The 16163-nt window shown below is 38.0% G+C and overlaps 1 protein-coding gene across 1 annotated transcript in view; it reads left to right on the top strand.

The window, feature by feature from the left end:
- The window catches only part of LOC140733979 (uncharacterized), a 42090-nt gene that overhangs the window by 16657 nt on the left and 9270 nt on the right, over window positions 1-16163 (top strand). The window contains exons 2-3 of the mRNA XM_073057562.1: window positions 4448-9915; window positions 15282-15932. Of these exons, the coding sequence (XP_072913663.1) occupies window positions 4448-9915; window positions 15282-15932 (6119 nt within the window). The remainder of the gene's footprint in view (window positions 1-4447; window positions 9916-15281; window positions 15933-16163) is intronic.

Raw genomic sequence — 16163 nt, 5'->3', positions numbered from 1 at the left:
TTTTCTAGGGTAAAAGTACCATGATGCGGAATATACTGGACTTTCCCATCTGTTAGCACTCTTTCAGCATAACCTTTGGAGATGACATCCTTCATGAAAGCTGTATAGCCAGCATGAAATGACACAACCTTCTGGAACCTCTTTAGATCCAGAGCACACTGTTCAGCAATCTTCTAGTTATTGGGCACATTAACATCCTTCTTTCTCAGAGGTAAATTAATCTGGTACTTACACCCACCAGTTTTGCAGAACTAGCCACCAGATCCATGAATTTATGATCTTAACAAACTAGATTGTTCATCCGAACTGCATTCAGGCAAATCTGTCGGGAATTGCTGCTACCAAAGCTCATCCAAGTTCAAAACTGAAATCCTGTTAACTGTCAGCTCTGGCTAAACATTGTCTCTTCTACCACCATAGTCTCCTTTCAGTGGTTAATTAACAGTTCAACCCAACATTGCTCTGATTGTATAGGGTCCATCATTAATACTGAAAGCCATTTGCAACAGCTCCAATGCCTTAGGCAGCTCAATTTCTGTTGAATGATAATACTTCAAGTGAGACCATTCCTGGAGATCTCACTGACGAGAAATGTTCCCTTTATGGACATGCATATTTTCCTGCATATAGACGTTAGGCAGTTCACAGTAGTTTTCACTGTCTAAGCCAGCCACTTCAATCCTGAAATGGGGTAGCTACTCACAACCTTCAGTGCAGTCCTCCCTGATCCAGAAAGACTTAAGTACCCACTGTCTTGTTAACCCTTCTTAGACTTCCCCTGAACTGGAATTATAATATGTTTACAATCATGATTTCCAGTCCCCGTAAGATCATTAGATACCAAGGAGATAGTTGCTGCAGTGTCTGATTCTTTCACAGCTTGTTTTGAATCTGCACCCTTTTCATCAGATGAAGTATACTAGGACACTTGCCACTGTGCATCTTGCATGAAAGACCCTTCCTACAATCCTTGCTGATGTGTCCCATGCACAACCAACCAAAGCAGACACCATTTTCTTTTAGAAAGGCAATATTCTCATTATGAAATTTTTTCTCCAGCTGAGAGCACAAATCCAGTGTATGTTCACCCTCGCAGAACAGACAAATCCTTTTGGCTGATGAGACCATTTCTCTTTAGTTCCAGGCTGAATTTTAGGTTTACTCAAAGCTGCTTCCTTTAGCCTTAGAACAAATTTGTGACTTAGTTCACGACTTTGGTTACTGCAGTTGGTGTAGTATCCCATATATTTCTGTACACCATGTGTGGAGAAATTTTTTGATAAACTCAACAAAATCAGTGAAAGTACCCTCATGGTTGTGCTTATCTAGTAGTTTACAGGCCACGCATCTCCATTACCCCTGTGCACATAAGGCAACTTCTTTTCAACAATCGATAGGCATGTCCAGCTCTTGCATGTAGCAAACTTCTCCCATTGCATTACAACAGCCTCTAAGAAAGAGATCGAAGAGCCCTCTCATCTTCAGATTTAATAGGTGGCCAAGAAAGAGCCTTTCACATGTAGGCTAATGCAATTTTCTGTTCATTATGAAAATGTTCCTGTAGTAAAGTCTTGACCTTTAGATACTCTTCCCCTGGATTGGCTTGCAGGTAATTTTTGACAAGCTTTCTAAGGCAACCATCAGTGAACTGTTCAAGGAAATAGAGATGGTCACCATAATCATCAGTCTTGCCTTTGACACTATTCTTAAAAGCCCTGATGAATGTGTGACATTGCAAAGGATTGCCTTTGAAGATTTGAATCTCTCTATTGAGCACTGTTGTTGTACCAGTATGGTTGCTATTTCCTTTCATATCCTTGTGGCCTCCAGCACACTATTCAGACTTCTGTTTTCTGAAACATGAGTGTTTCCATAGGGTAAGTTTATGTCCCCAGAAGCACCTTGAGCTTTTGGACATAACATATGTTCAGAGTGCCTCCTTGGTGCAGGGTGAGAGTACCTCTTGGGGTCCTAATCCCTAGCTTATAGACATTTGAGGAACAAGTGTATCGACATTGACATTGAGTATGTTGGATTTTCTCCGTGCCATGCCAATACAGGAATTCATACTGTAGAACTATCCTGCTGGAGTACTTTTAGCACCTACAGCACTTGTGGCCTTCAACACTTTTGCTTTGACCATCTTGGCTGCAATTTCTTCCAGCATCTTAAGCTGTTCCATACTTCTGCATATCAGCTCTGCTTGTTCGTCCAAGTTTATCCTTCAATGTTGCCTTGCACATAACTCAGCTAAGTCAGCCTCTGCTTTAATGCATACTGAAGGAGGTATCAGGCACACAGTATGCTGTGCTACCAATAGAACCTGCAGCATGCACATTTGACACATTGCCGTCTGGGTGTATATCATCCTGTAAACCATCAGCTTTATACATAGTCAAAGCATGCCCTGGAATTTGATAAACATTTTCACTTGCTTCAGCAACATGACCTTCAACTTTGCATGTTTGTTTCAGCCATTGTTCAGCCTTTGTTGTGACCTCATTAATATGAGTCTCAATATTTGCAAAGCTTTTGATTTTGCAAACAGGAAATCTGCAGATGCTGGAAATTCAAGCAACACACATAAAATGCTGGTGGAACGTAGCAGGCCAGGCAGCATATAGGAAGAAGCACTGTCGACGTTTTGGGCTGAGACCCTTCATCAGGACATAATCAAGCTTTTGATTTGTTTGCCTTGCTCTGGGATAGGAATTAAAGACAACATATTATGTCGCTGAGCAACAGCTTCACAAAGAGTTTATAAATCTTCAAAGTGAGACTACACTTGCAAGACATTTATTTTTCTTGCAAAAAAACTTCTAATTAATGGTATTAAATATTTAATCTTGCCCACAATGGTCTTCTATTCCTTTTGAGAACTTTCAATTCTACTCACTAAAGCTTTCCTAGTAAGTATAATTTCTCTTTCACTCCCAACAAACAGCAGTCATTTCAAATGTAAGGAAGCAAAATATTTCAGCATTTCAAACTTTGAGGCAAACACCACACTATAGAGCTTATGGTAAGGTCAGCGATGACTATTCCAAACTGTGTTCCAACACCAAACACACAGCATGAATCAATAGAAGGTCATTACTTGCTATAAGCTGCTCCTAGTTTATCACGTTGCTTTCTCATTTCGCCCACAGGTTCGATGCAGTCCTTTGCCGAAGACAGATGGTTGTTTGCTATAACTGTCGATCCTTTTTTGTTGACAAAATGTAGCCGCTTCTCAAACAAACCAACACTGTTGTTACAGAGTAATTATGGAGGAGTTAACCCGCCATAAGATGACACGCCTTCCATTTGAATCCAATAATAAGGTTTCAAAATCAAAGAAATATATTTGATCCTTTATTAGGCAACTAGCAAAACAATCTTAAAGCGATAAAACTAATTAACTAACATTAGCAATTTAACAAAATAAACAGTCTTCGTGTAATAAACGTACTTAAGCTTTCTACAGTGTAATTAAATGTAATTAAGCAATTTTAAGCATTATTAAGCAGCATAATTAAGCGATCAACAAAAAAGATATCATACATGGCTGTCTCTAACTCTAACTGACTAAAGACATGAATACATTACCACAACTCTTCACTTTTACCATGGTCTCGCCCATTAACTACCATAATAAACATAATGAACCTGCAACACCAAATACAATGTAGATAGAAAACAGACATATAGCTCCTACACTGTTGCTCAGTGAATCTATTCATCTGGAATAGCAAAAATCTGATATAATTCACTTTCTGCACATTAATGAGCAGCTGATTTATATCACAAGTCCTGGTTATGCGACCACTCACGTCATGTAGACAATCCGGCAAGTATTGTAATGGCTGGGGTCAGCCATCTTGTAAAGACACTGCCCAGAAAAAGGCAATGGCAAGCCACTTCTGTAGAAACATTTGCCAAGACCAATCATGGTCATGGAAAAACCATGATCACCTATATCATACAACATAGCATATAACGAGCGAGCACATTAACATAATTATCTGATCTAAAGCAGAATTGTTTATTGGCCACAGCAGAAAAACATGTGAACACATGGTTTGTATTAACATGAAAATTAAATATATCATTTTGCCCATGTTTGAGCCCTGGAGTAAACTACTTTTAGAATACTACATTAAGATTTGGTTCTTTTATATGATAATTAATATGCAACTCTATACATTGCTCAGAGGAGAAATGCATTAACTGTTTAAAATGTGTAATGGTGACAATCTATCCTATATTGTTTGTAATAATTTCACAGTATAGAAGTAACTACTTATCAAATGACGCTTCCAAAATTGGATTCCATTGAAGAAATTAAGAGCTCTAAAAAAAGATTTCCCTTTTAACTTGGACTGACATTTCTCAAACTGATTGTATTTTTCTTTTCAGCTTACTGCTTAAGATTAAACATTTATTCATTTTTCCTCACCTAATAAAGGTGGCAAATTTGATCTGGATAGTTCCAGTTTGGCTTTGCGTTCTCTCAGTAAAATGGACCCCGAACAGTTTATTGCTGGTAACTCCACTGGAAGGATGGCAACAGTTAAGAAAAGGTCTATGTCTATCAACTTGTCGCAAACTGATCTGACGTCATCTAGGGTTTTACCCCCGATACCGGCCTCTGATCAATCAGATCCTGTTCAGAAACAAGGGAAATCTATGAATGCTGCAGAAGCAATAGCAGATGCAATTTCATCAAATGAGTTACATATTGAATTGATATGGATAAAGTCACCTTCAACCGTAACAAAGTTAGACAAGTTGGTATCAAACCTAGATATCAATCTTGCCTCTGGTGACATTGTCACTAATGTTGTGGATGCTATTTTAGACAATATTATTTCTTCATCAGACAAAAGAACAGGAAGGAAATCTGTGAGATCAACATCTAAAAATGCATCAGTAAAGCAATCTGGTAAAACTTTAGAATCTGCTGCAGTTCAGCCCCAGAATGCACCAGTGCTTTCACAGAACTCAATGTTGTTAGTAACTGAAGTTGCTGAGGAACTAGTTAGCAACTTAGTGCAAAAGTGCCTTCTGTTTCAAGATCAACCGACAACTGATTCTCAGGTTGGAGTTGCTCAACTTTCTAGCCCTCGTAATACCAAGCCAAGTGAAGCTATGTTATTTGGCTCCTCTGTATCTAAATCACAGTATGAGAAGCTCTTCAGCATCATAATGAAATCAGTTACTGATATTTTAGCAGGTAAACTAAATTTACCAAGTGAAAACGTGATATCTTCAACTAAGGTTATTTCCAAGCATGAAATGTCAAAAACTGCAATGGACACTTTTGATTTTAAACCTGATAATGGATTTATAATGGAAAAGCCAGCACCCGCTACTGCAGTAGCTGTAAAAGGAAAATCTCGGTATTTAGAAGAAACCAGCTTAAATTCAAGTGTCATGAATCATTCAGGAAACACTTTCATGGGACAAGAAACTATTATTAAAAAGTTGCCGAAGAAGCGCAAATTATCTTTAAGTAAGATTTCAATTAGTCCCACTAAATCATCCTCATTAGAAAGTCAAAAATTAGGAAAGAGGCCAGAACACTTACCAGAAGCAATTTCAAGATCTAAAAAGCCTGCTACAACAAAAAAGAATATTGCTAACAAAAAACCTTCAGTTAGTGAAAGTGTGGGTAGACTACCATTTTTCCACAAAGTAAAAGAAATAAAAATAATAAAGGATGGAAAATCAGAAAAAATTGCCATTAAAGGTAAACCAGTTCGGAAGCCTACCCACCTTGATAATAAACATGTTCTGGAGACACTTGATAAACCTGCTCTATATCCATCTGACTCAAAAAATGATAAACCAATTCAAGAATCATTTGACCTTCTTGATGAAAAACTTTTAAAATTACTTACAGCTCAACTTAAATGTGAGATTTCAGAAATGGTTATGACCCAAAAAAAAGCAGATGTTGAAACTTCAGAGACGTCAGAAACTGGTAATAAGTCTCATATCATTAGTGATTCTTGCCTTGAACTAGTTCCAGAAGATACTTCAATAAATGTTGTAGATCATGTCAAAAAATTAATTGGCCTTTCACTGCATTCGCTAGAACATAAGTCTGAGACTGAGAAACAGCAAATATGTGCTAATAAATCAACAGATTTGACAAATACTGCTGGCGAATTCACTGAATGTTTTGTAAAACTATTCAATGAAATGACAAGCTCGGTGTCTCAGTCATGTAAGTTAAGCCTTACCTCTCCAGATTTTTTAAATGCTATATATAATGAAATTAAAAAATCGTTGGTGTCCCATACAGAACAAAATTCTGGATCAGGTCAAGTAGCTAAACACACCAAAGTACCAAGTGAAAGAAAAAGACACATTAATAAACTTGGTGAACAGGTCACAAACCAGCTTCATGAAATATTGCGAACAAAAACTGAGATGCTAGCCTCGAGTTCTAGAGATGTAACTGATCTGAAGACAACAGAGACAGCAAAACTTATGAAGGAAGAACTCATAAAGTTTGCTTTACAGCAATTATTAAATGATGGAAAGTTTTCACAGGAAATTGGAATCATTGTTGATGAAGAAAGAGAAGTAATTTCACCTCCAGAGAGGAATCTTAAGTCCATTTACACCCCAGACGTTTTGAAAGATATTGTTTCAAAAATTATTGATGTTTTACTTGAGAAGGTAGATTCCACATTAAGCTTTGTTCCTCTTAAAAATGAAGTAAGTGATGTTTCTCAAGAACTTGTCAATGCCATTGTTGAAGAGGTAGAAAGGAAATACACTTGTACAGATTCATTGGAAGTCGGTTCGAGCATAGATGAAACTTTGGCTGAACCAGCCACAAAGAAGACAGATCAAATCATATTTTTTGCCAGTATGCTTACTTCACTTAATTTTGTAAGCAATGTCACTGAACAAGTCAAGAAAATTCTTTCTTTGAAACCACTAATGCAAAATCAGATTGTTCTTAAAAAGCCTTTGAAATGTACAGAAAAATACATAGAAATTGTACCTGAGCCCATTTCTTCATATTCTGATTTAATTTCAGTTGACCTTGTCAGATTTGTTTTGGAACAAATTCAAACAATCATTACTTGTTCTCTATCCTCAAATGAAATGCAATCACAAATAACAAGCTGTGAAATGTCAATTGTTGATACTAGTTCAAAGAACACTGCTGCTCCAAGAATCTGTAGTGTTCAGTCAACTAGCAGCTCAAAAGTAAGTAAAAGGAGAATATCATTCAGCCTACCACAAGAATCAATTTGTGAAAAAATATATTTGGATAGCATTTCACCAGCCTTTGATAGCGTCACTGAAGAAGCACCAGAAGATGTGTGTTGCTATAAGCCAGGCACTTCTGGCTTAACGAAAATGTCTGAAGAATTGGTTGAAAATATAGTTGATACAGTATTCCCTTCAGAGTCATCAAATGAAGAAACAGGAGTATGTCCATTTGTTAGAACATCTGGTGCATTTGACAAAGATATGGCAAGTAAATTGGTACAATTCATTAGAGATGAAAAAAAGAAATGTCAAGTTTCACGTACTGTGTTGCCTGAATCTCCTGAATCAGATCCCAGAGTGGAAAAACTTGCTTCTGAAACAATTGAAGAAATTGGATCACATTTCTTCCTTCCACATGTTGTTTCAGATGAAAGACAAATCTGTGGGAAAGAAAAGACAATTTGTAAGGGTCATAAACATACCTGTTCAGAACCTCATCTGGCTGAAAATATTGATGTAGTATTACAACCCAATGTCTTGAAATCTATCACTGTAAAGCAGAGTGTCTATCAAAGCCAGTTAGATCTGTTATGCAAGTCGAGAGAAGCTGATGCTTTTAAAAAGGATACCACAAGGCAAGAACTGCAGGATTTCTTCCTTGAGCCGGTAACTAAAGAGAACATACAGAAAATTGTAGAATGCAAAAAACACACCTCATTTGTTGACAAGCAGCAATCAGAATGGATACCTTTGGAAGAGAAGAAAAGTGAGGAAAATGTGTATACAGCTGATTATCTTGACTATGATTCAGTGTGTCCATTAACACAAAAAGAGACTGTTGTATCATGGATCCCAACACCACCAGTTTGTGATAAAAAACATAATGAAAGTTTTATTTCAGTTGATGATCTATATAAAATATTATGTAGGGAAGGAAAGGAAAGAGAGAAAAATTTGTCACGAGTTACAGATCCAATTTTACAAGCTCCAATGATTGAAACAACTGCAAGAACAAAATCGTCTCAATTAAATCTGTTCTCAGAACCAATTACTTCAAATACCTTGCAAGAATTAGAAAGCAGTGTTAAATCACCATGTGTTTGCCCATTTGAACCTATGGGTACTAATAGCTATAAGTTTCCTGACGAGCAGAGAATCTCATCAGAACACTCAGACAAAGAGAGTATATGTCCACTATCTGCCTTTGTGACATTACCTACAAAAGAAATAGATACATATTCTTCCACCTGCACATTCCCACTACATTTTAAAGACAGAAAGCTTTCTGTTTCTTCAACTTCAACTGGAAGCAGTGAAGCAGAAAGCCTTGTTCAAGCTGCTCTGTGTAATATGTGGGATTCTATGCCTAATGAAAAACAACTTGGTTCAGAGTCACATGAACATGATAAACCACACTCAAGTGAAAGTTCAATTGCACTGGATGATTTGTCTGAAGAACTATTAACAGATGCATTGTTTTCCATTTTCTCATCTGTGACAGTTTTGCAGGAATCATTGGACAAATCAAGTCTATCATCTTCCCAGTTAAATTTATTTTCAGAAAATATTGTTTCAGATATTATGCAAGGATTAAAGCAAAGCCCTGAGTCTTCAGTGTCCTCTCTACGTTTACCTTCATCCAGTGAATCATCTGGAAAAGACAGTAGTCCAGGAGCAGCTCTTCATAAAGATAATTTAAGGAAACTAGCACCAAGCAAGCCACGATTTTCTGGAGAAGTTAGCTATCATGGTAAAACTGCACAAAAAATTACAGAGAAAGAGCTTTCCTCATCTTCCACTTCAGCAGATTCAACTGTAAGCAGAGATGCAGTTCGCTTAGTTGAAACGGTTCTATGTAATATTTCAAGAAAGGATAATGAGGACCTATGTAGCTCTGAACTCATTCAACAGGAAAAGGCAATACAACAGGAAAGAGCAACTCAGCTTGAAGTTTCTAGTGCAAGTTCCCTTTCATTAAATCAATTTGCTGGAGGGTTCTCAAAAGAGGATTTTGCTGCTATTTATTCTTATGTTACAGATATGCTTTCAAGTAAATCACTCAGTCATCCATCTCTAAGAGGAAGTCAGTCTCAGACAAGTTTTCTTGCAGAAGAAGTTGTAGCAGATATTATGCAAGATTTACCTGAAGCACCTAGTTACTTCCCAACTAGCCCTTCTTTTGATAATGCCAGTTCAAGGAAGTTAAACATGGGTATTGCAGCAGAACAGCCAACTCCCACGCAAGAAAGCTCAATCCTTAATATCACTGAAGGAATACAGCTGTCTGACTCTTCTTCTGCAGAAGAAACATCAGAATCAACATCAACATCAACTGAAGAAGAGGATATGGTTCATATTGCTTTGAATGATTTGTCAATTATAGAGTATTTGGAAACTGAGGATGTAATACCTGTGAGGATTGTACCACGTAAAGGATTAACAGAATTCAACATACATCCAGAGTTAATCTCAGAACATTTGTCCGTAATTTCATTCAAAACTGAACCACTTGAGGTACTTCAGCAGATGACTTTGCTTCAAACTGGTCACAGTTTAGATGAAATTCGTAAAGCTTCAATAGACAGTGTGTCACAGCCAATATCATCCATGTCAAGGCGTGTCAGTTTTGTGAAATCAGGAGGATCACCAAGAAGGGGCTCTTTGGATGAGCAAGGTAGATTGGACGTAAAACGAAATGAGGTATGTTAAACATAAAGAAGCCCGTGATAGTATTTGTTAAAGGGGAAAGCCTCTTTATTTTCACTTTACTTTGTCATCCATCATTTGCTCGGTTTTTCTGCTGTTAATCCCAGACTGACAGTTGATTGTGGAAGAACAATTCTGAAAGCCTTTTTTGATAATTTTCTTTTTCCACCTATGGTTAAAATACTTAGCACTTTCCCTAATATCCTGGCCCTAACCCAGACTATAACAGGGGAATTAAAGTGAGTTTTCACTCATTGAATGTACACATAACATAGAACGTAGAACAGTACAGCACAGGGACAGGCCATTCATCCTACAATGTTGTGCCGAACCAGGTAAAAAGCAAATCAAAAACACCCAAACGCTAATCCCTCCTACCTACACAATGACAATATCCCACCATCTTCCTTACATCCATGTGCCTATCTAAACATCCCTTAGAAGTCTCTAATGTATTTGCCTCAACCACCATAGCAGGCAGTGCATTCCAGTCATCCATCATACTCTTGAGTAAAAAATGTACCCTCACATCCCCTTTGAACTTACCCCTTCTCATCTTCAATGCATGGCTTCTGTTATTAGACATTTCAACCCTGGGTAACAGATACTTCCTGTCTACTCCTATCAATGCCTTTCATAATCTTATCAATGTCTATCAGATCTCCTCTTAGCCTTTGTTATTCCAGAGATAACAACGCAAGAATTTCCAGCCTCTCATGATAACATGTGCCCTCTAAACCAGGCAGCATCCTGGTAAACCTCTTCTGCACCCTCTGCACACCCTTAACATCCTTCCTATAGTGGAGCAACCAGAATTGTATGCAATATTCCAGATGTTCTATAAAACTCCTAACCAGAGTTTTATAAAATTGCAACATAACCTCTCGACTTTTGAACTCAGTGTCTTGACTAATAAAAGGAAGCATTCCATAAGCCTTCTTAACCACCTTATCAATCTGTGTAGCCACTTTCAAAGAACTATGAACTTGAATCTCAGGGTCTTTGTGCTCAGCAACACTGTTCAGGATCTTGCCGTTAACACTACTGTTTCTTTACATTTGCCCTACCTTGGTGCAACACCTCACATTTATCCGGGTTAAACTCCATTTGCAATTTCAGTGCCCACATCTCCAACTGATCTATATCACATTGTATTCTTTGCCAGCCTTCTACACTATCCACAACTCCATTAACAATTAAGATTAACACATAGTCCAGTTATCTTTGTAACTTCAAAACATTAAACTTATTCAAAGGAAGACACGGGAGTGTGGGAATGCGGGTGTAACTTCATGTTTCCTTTAAGCAAGGTGCTCACCTATTACATGGTAGCATAGATTACATGTTCCATTCATGTATTTATACGTGTAATTCATAACAAGTTATTCAAATGAACAAGAATGCTTAATCAGCCAATATATATACAAGATTACTCAAATATTAAATACCAACAATTACCAATTCCCATATGCCTTTGAGAAGGTTGCAAAGAACTATTCTGTTGGATCAAAGATAACCATATGAAGGAACTCGCACTGTCTTGAAAGTGAGCTCCAGCAATGGTGAACTGCTACATATTTTCAAATATGACTTGAAGGGGAATTCGCAGGGGGTGATGATCTCTTAAATCTTTTTGTGTGTGGCAGACAGATTTCATTTTTATTAATATCATTTAGAGATACAATATGGTCACAGGCCATTCTAGGCCAATAAGCCCATGTCACCCAATTATACTCCTGTGACAAATTAACCAAATTGTACATCTTTGGAATGTGGGACAAAACGGGAGCACCCAGAGGAAACCCAAGTGGTCACCCCTTACAGACAGCAGTGAAACTGAACCCGGATCGCTGGTTTTGTAATAGCATTACACTAACTTCTACACTATCATGCTGCTCTTTTAGTCACCCTGTTATAGAAAAGACAGGTTATAGTTGCTGGAAAGGGTGTAGAGAAGACCCATGAGGATGCTGCCAAAATTCAAGGACCCAAGCCATATGGAGAGGATGGCAGGCTAGTGCCCACTCCCTGGAATTGAGGAGACTGAGGGGCAATCTCATTAAGGTATACAAAACAATGAGAGGCATAGATAGGGTGGATATACTCCGTAGCTTTACAGAATGCTGCAAAAAAGCTTAAAGTAGATGGTACAGTGCATGTCAAACATAGTATGTTCTGCTGCCACACTGAACCAACAGTGACAGAAATAAATATTTAGGCTGGTGCCAGTCAAACAAGCCATTTATTCTGGATGTTGAACTTCTTGGGTGTTGCTGAGTTAGCACTCATGGAGGAATTATCTTTCACCTTAAAATATTCCATGGCTTCTACAATCCTCTTTGGCAAGTCTTGCCTCATGAAAAAGTTTCTCTTCATTTCTGTTCTAAATGTGTCTTGCCCCTCTGCCCCCGAGAATGTGATCCTTCTTTCTAGACAATCCAACAGGGCAAGCATCCACATGCAATCTGTCTAAATCCATCAGAATTTTAAGTTTCAATTAGATCATCTCACAATCTTCTATGCCTTTGCAAATATAAACTGAATTAATTTAATTTGTCCTCATATGGCACTCGTATCTTTCCAGGAAGCAGTCTGTAAGTATTGAAAATCCTCATTGTCCTGTGTTGCAAGATCACCAGGCACCTCATTTTTTAGTGTGCATTTCCTTGGACTTCTCCCAATAAGTGGTTCTATAGTCCTAATTACGCATCTTGGTAGTTAAAGAGTGAGAGATTTGCTGGGACAGTTAACATCTAATCATGTAGTTCTGCAGCTGCAATTGGCCCTGATCTCCAAAAGGATGCCTGCTTTTAAGCTGCTTGGTTCATTGTGAATCTTTCTCATTTATTGTAATGTCTTCATTCTGAAGGAATTTTTCCTTCATAAGAACTGTGCAGTGGCTGCTCCAGCTGGTACTGTAATGAATAGATGCATCTGCTAGAGTTTGTTTATGAGGATGATTAGAAGTGAGATCAGGAAATTTGATTGTATAATACCTTCTAAGTGCCTGTGCGAATGGATTGTTTATAACCTGTAATGAGCAGTTGTAAATTATGGTATTTATCTTTAAAAGTTAGAATTAATATTAACACAAGTTAGAAAAGGTTAGAACAAGAACAGTGGGAAAATAGCAAGGAACATAATCGTAAATTTTCCCCACGCAGTGAAGGTAGACTTATAAGAAACTGAGTTCACACAGTGTGACTTTCGGCACAGTTGGATGGCTCAAATGAGAAGTACTAGGAGGAGGGGACCAGGGTCAGTGAAAAGTGAGTCAACAGAGTGATTGTAGAACTGGAGGAGGTAACAGAGATGGGGCTGGTGGTCTTTGTTATGAGTAAGTTATGGATTTGGCACAATGTCTGATTTAGTATCTCAGAAACTGCTTCAAGACCTTGACTTCAATACCTCCATGTGCAGCTGGATCATTGATTTTGTCATTTGCAAACCTCAGTCAGTTTGCATTGGCAAAAATACCTTCTCCACAATCACTATTAGCATAGGTGAACCACAAGGCTGTGTGCTCTTATCACTCTATACTTATGACTATGTCATAGCACAGCTCAATGCCATTTTTAAGTGGAGGAGGGTTCTGGGGATCAGAGGTGGAGGGGATCAACAACTTTAAATTCTTTGGTATTATAATTTCATAAGATCTGTCCCTGAGTCCAGCATATAAGTGTCATTATAAGGAATGCACAGCAGTGCCTCTACTTCCTTAGCTTTTGGGTCATATCCATTAAATATGCTTTTTCCATCATTAAGCAAAGGCTATGTGTTGAGCGTGATAGTGAATTTTGGAATTAGTGCCTGCCTTGACTGTAAGGTGGCTCCTCAGATATGAGATATATTCTACATTTTCCAGGGTCTCACTGGGAATCATTATTGTCAGAGGGCATGTGTTGGAAGTGGGGGCAGGTTAGTAGAGGACCTATAAATTGCAGCTTCTAAGTGTAAGGTCCTTCAATAAATCAGTTGAAGGTGGCTTGGAGTGAAGTCTCAAAGGACATGGAAACATAGAAATGTCTGGATACTCCAATCTGACACTGAAATTGAGAGACTTTGGTTCTGGATTGTAGTTATCAAAGGTTGAACAGATTCCTATGTATTCTGAAGCTTAGTTCCATTCCCACAGGTGCAGCATTGTGGTGAGAAAGATTAGATTGCGGCAATGATGAAGCCTCATTGGATACCTCCACTAAAATTGTCTTTCTTGTAACCCATTGGTTAAAGTCAGTGCAAATGTAGGATGCAGACAAAATTTCTGTGCACAGCCTAAATTTGTGAACAATATTCAACACCCTTTCCCAATACCCTCCCACCCACCAATGAAGTCAGAGTCTCTAGTGAAGCTGGAAAAGGACATGAATAATAACGTGCTGATCCTTTTATTTCTTTGGTGTTGTCATGCAGTGAAGATTATGTCCGATGTATTTCCAGATAGTTTGCATATGTAATGTGATTCAGTATGTAGCTCTTTGGCTTCTCAGAGGAGGTGATTGATGAGAACTCTGGCATTAACTTGCCCTGTGACAGACAGTGGGGAAGTCCTTCTGTATTTATCAGCCATATCCTTTCTTGAAGATGGTCATTATTGCGGTATCTCTAAGGTCCCTTGAAAAATGCTTCTCCTCAGATACGGACAATGAAATTGTTGACTCCTGACTGAAGTTCTTCAGTGCTGAATTATAGAATGTTCCATTTAAAATTCTCATTCATGTGAGTAAATCCCTCATCACATTTCTCTTTCTGCAATAACTTTTGCACAACCTCCACTCTGTTCATTCACTACCGGAGGCTGTCTAGGCATTGGCTCTTAAACTCTCTTGCTAATCATCTCAGCTTCTGAACTCGCTTATATTTTAATACTGTCCATAATTCCTAAATCTTTGACTGAGCTTTTTGTAATTTCTGATAATAATTTTGTCTTTGAGGTTGCTGTTGATTCCTGAATAATGATTCTTCTGCATTACATCTGCAATTACATTATTGACTAACTGAAATAAATGTGAGATATTAGAGCACAATCATTGGTAATCGTGATCATGAAACTACCTGATAGTTTAAAAAGCTCGCTTGGATCACTGATGTCTTTGAAGTGAAATAATCTTACATCACTTCTGAGTCTAGAGTATATGTTACCTTCGATGGCTGATAGGTTTGGCTCTTAAATAACCTCTAGAATCTTAAAGTCCTCTAGAATAACCTGCCCATCCATTTGTTAATGACTATTGGGGATGGACAATAAATGCTTCCAGATTCACAAAAAAAGAGTAACATAGATTAAATTGTCCTTATTTTTTACAAAATAGTAACATGTATATTTTATATGTAATATTAAATCTCTTTTTTTGTGACAGGTGATCGCCAGAAACTCATTTATAAATTTGCACAAACCTGATATTTCTAAAGTAGAACTTTTAAAAGATGTGAAAACAACTAGGGACTTAATAATACGCCTGTTAGTCCATGGTGTTGAACAAGATCCAGATCTTGACTATGAGAATGAGGATACAGATGAAGAGATAGAAATTCAAAGCACAGACAATTTTGAGAATATGCTTCCTGAAGATGTTGGAAAGTTTGCTGTCGACTTAGCAGAAAAGCCTTCAATTTCCAAGGGAAGTCCTAACAAGACAGATAGTATTATAAAAGATGAAATTCCCAACTTATTATTGGAAGGGTTGGGCAGTATTGGTGACAAAACGATTAATGACTTATTAGTTGAAAAACTGCGATACAACATTGCACGTTCTGAAAGAAGACGAAGTTTTGAAACTTTCATAGAACTTCTGCAAAGGAAATCAGAGTATGAACCTGGAAATGAACTAGCATCACTGCAGAACTGGTATTCCCTACACAATGGTGCCACTAGTGGAACCGGAAGAGAAATATCTGCAGAAGGTCATATTCCGCATCCCCCGCAAGAAAAGAAACCAAAGGCAAAAGATAGCAGTCGTGTATATTTTGACTTTAAGCCTTTTATTTCTTCTTCAAAGAATTACAGCATGGTATGAACTAAGTTTTGTGTTTAACCGTTTAACCAGGACATTAACCGTCTCGACTTCACCACCACTTGCTCCAATTCCAACCTTACCCCCTCTGAACGCTCTGCTCTCCATTCCCTCCGCAATGATCCCAACCTTACCATTAAACCCGCTGATAAGGGGGGTGTTGTTGTCGTCTGGCGCACCAACTTGTACATAGCGGAGGCACGACGACAACTTGCTGACACCTCCTCT

Source organism: Hemitrygon akajei, chromosome 10 (genome assembly GCF_048418815.1).
Source record: "Hemitrygon akajei chromosome 10, sHemAka1.3, whole genome shotgun sequence".
NCBI classification, from domain to species: domain Eukaryota; kingdom Metazoa; phylum Chordata; class Chondrichthyes; order Myliobatiformes; family Dasyatidae; genus Hemitrygon; species Hemitrygon akajei.
Note: the sequence above shows the minus strand (reverse complement) of the source record. Positions and strands in the feature narration are given on the sequence as shown.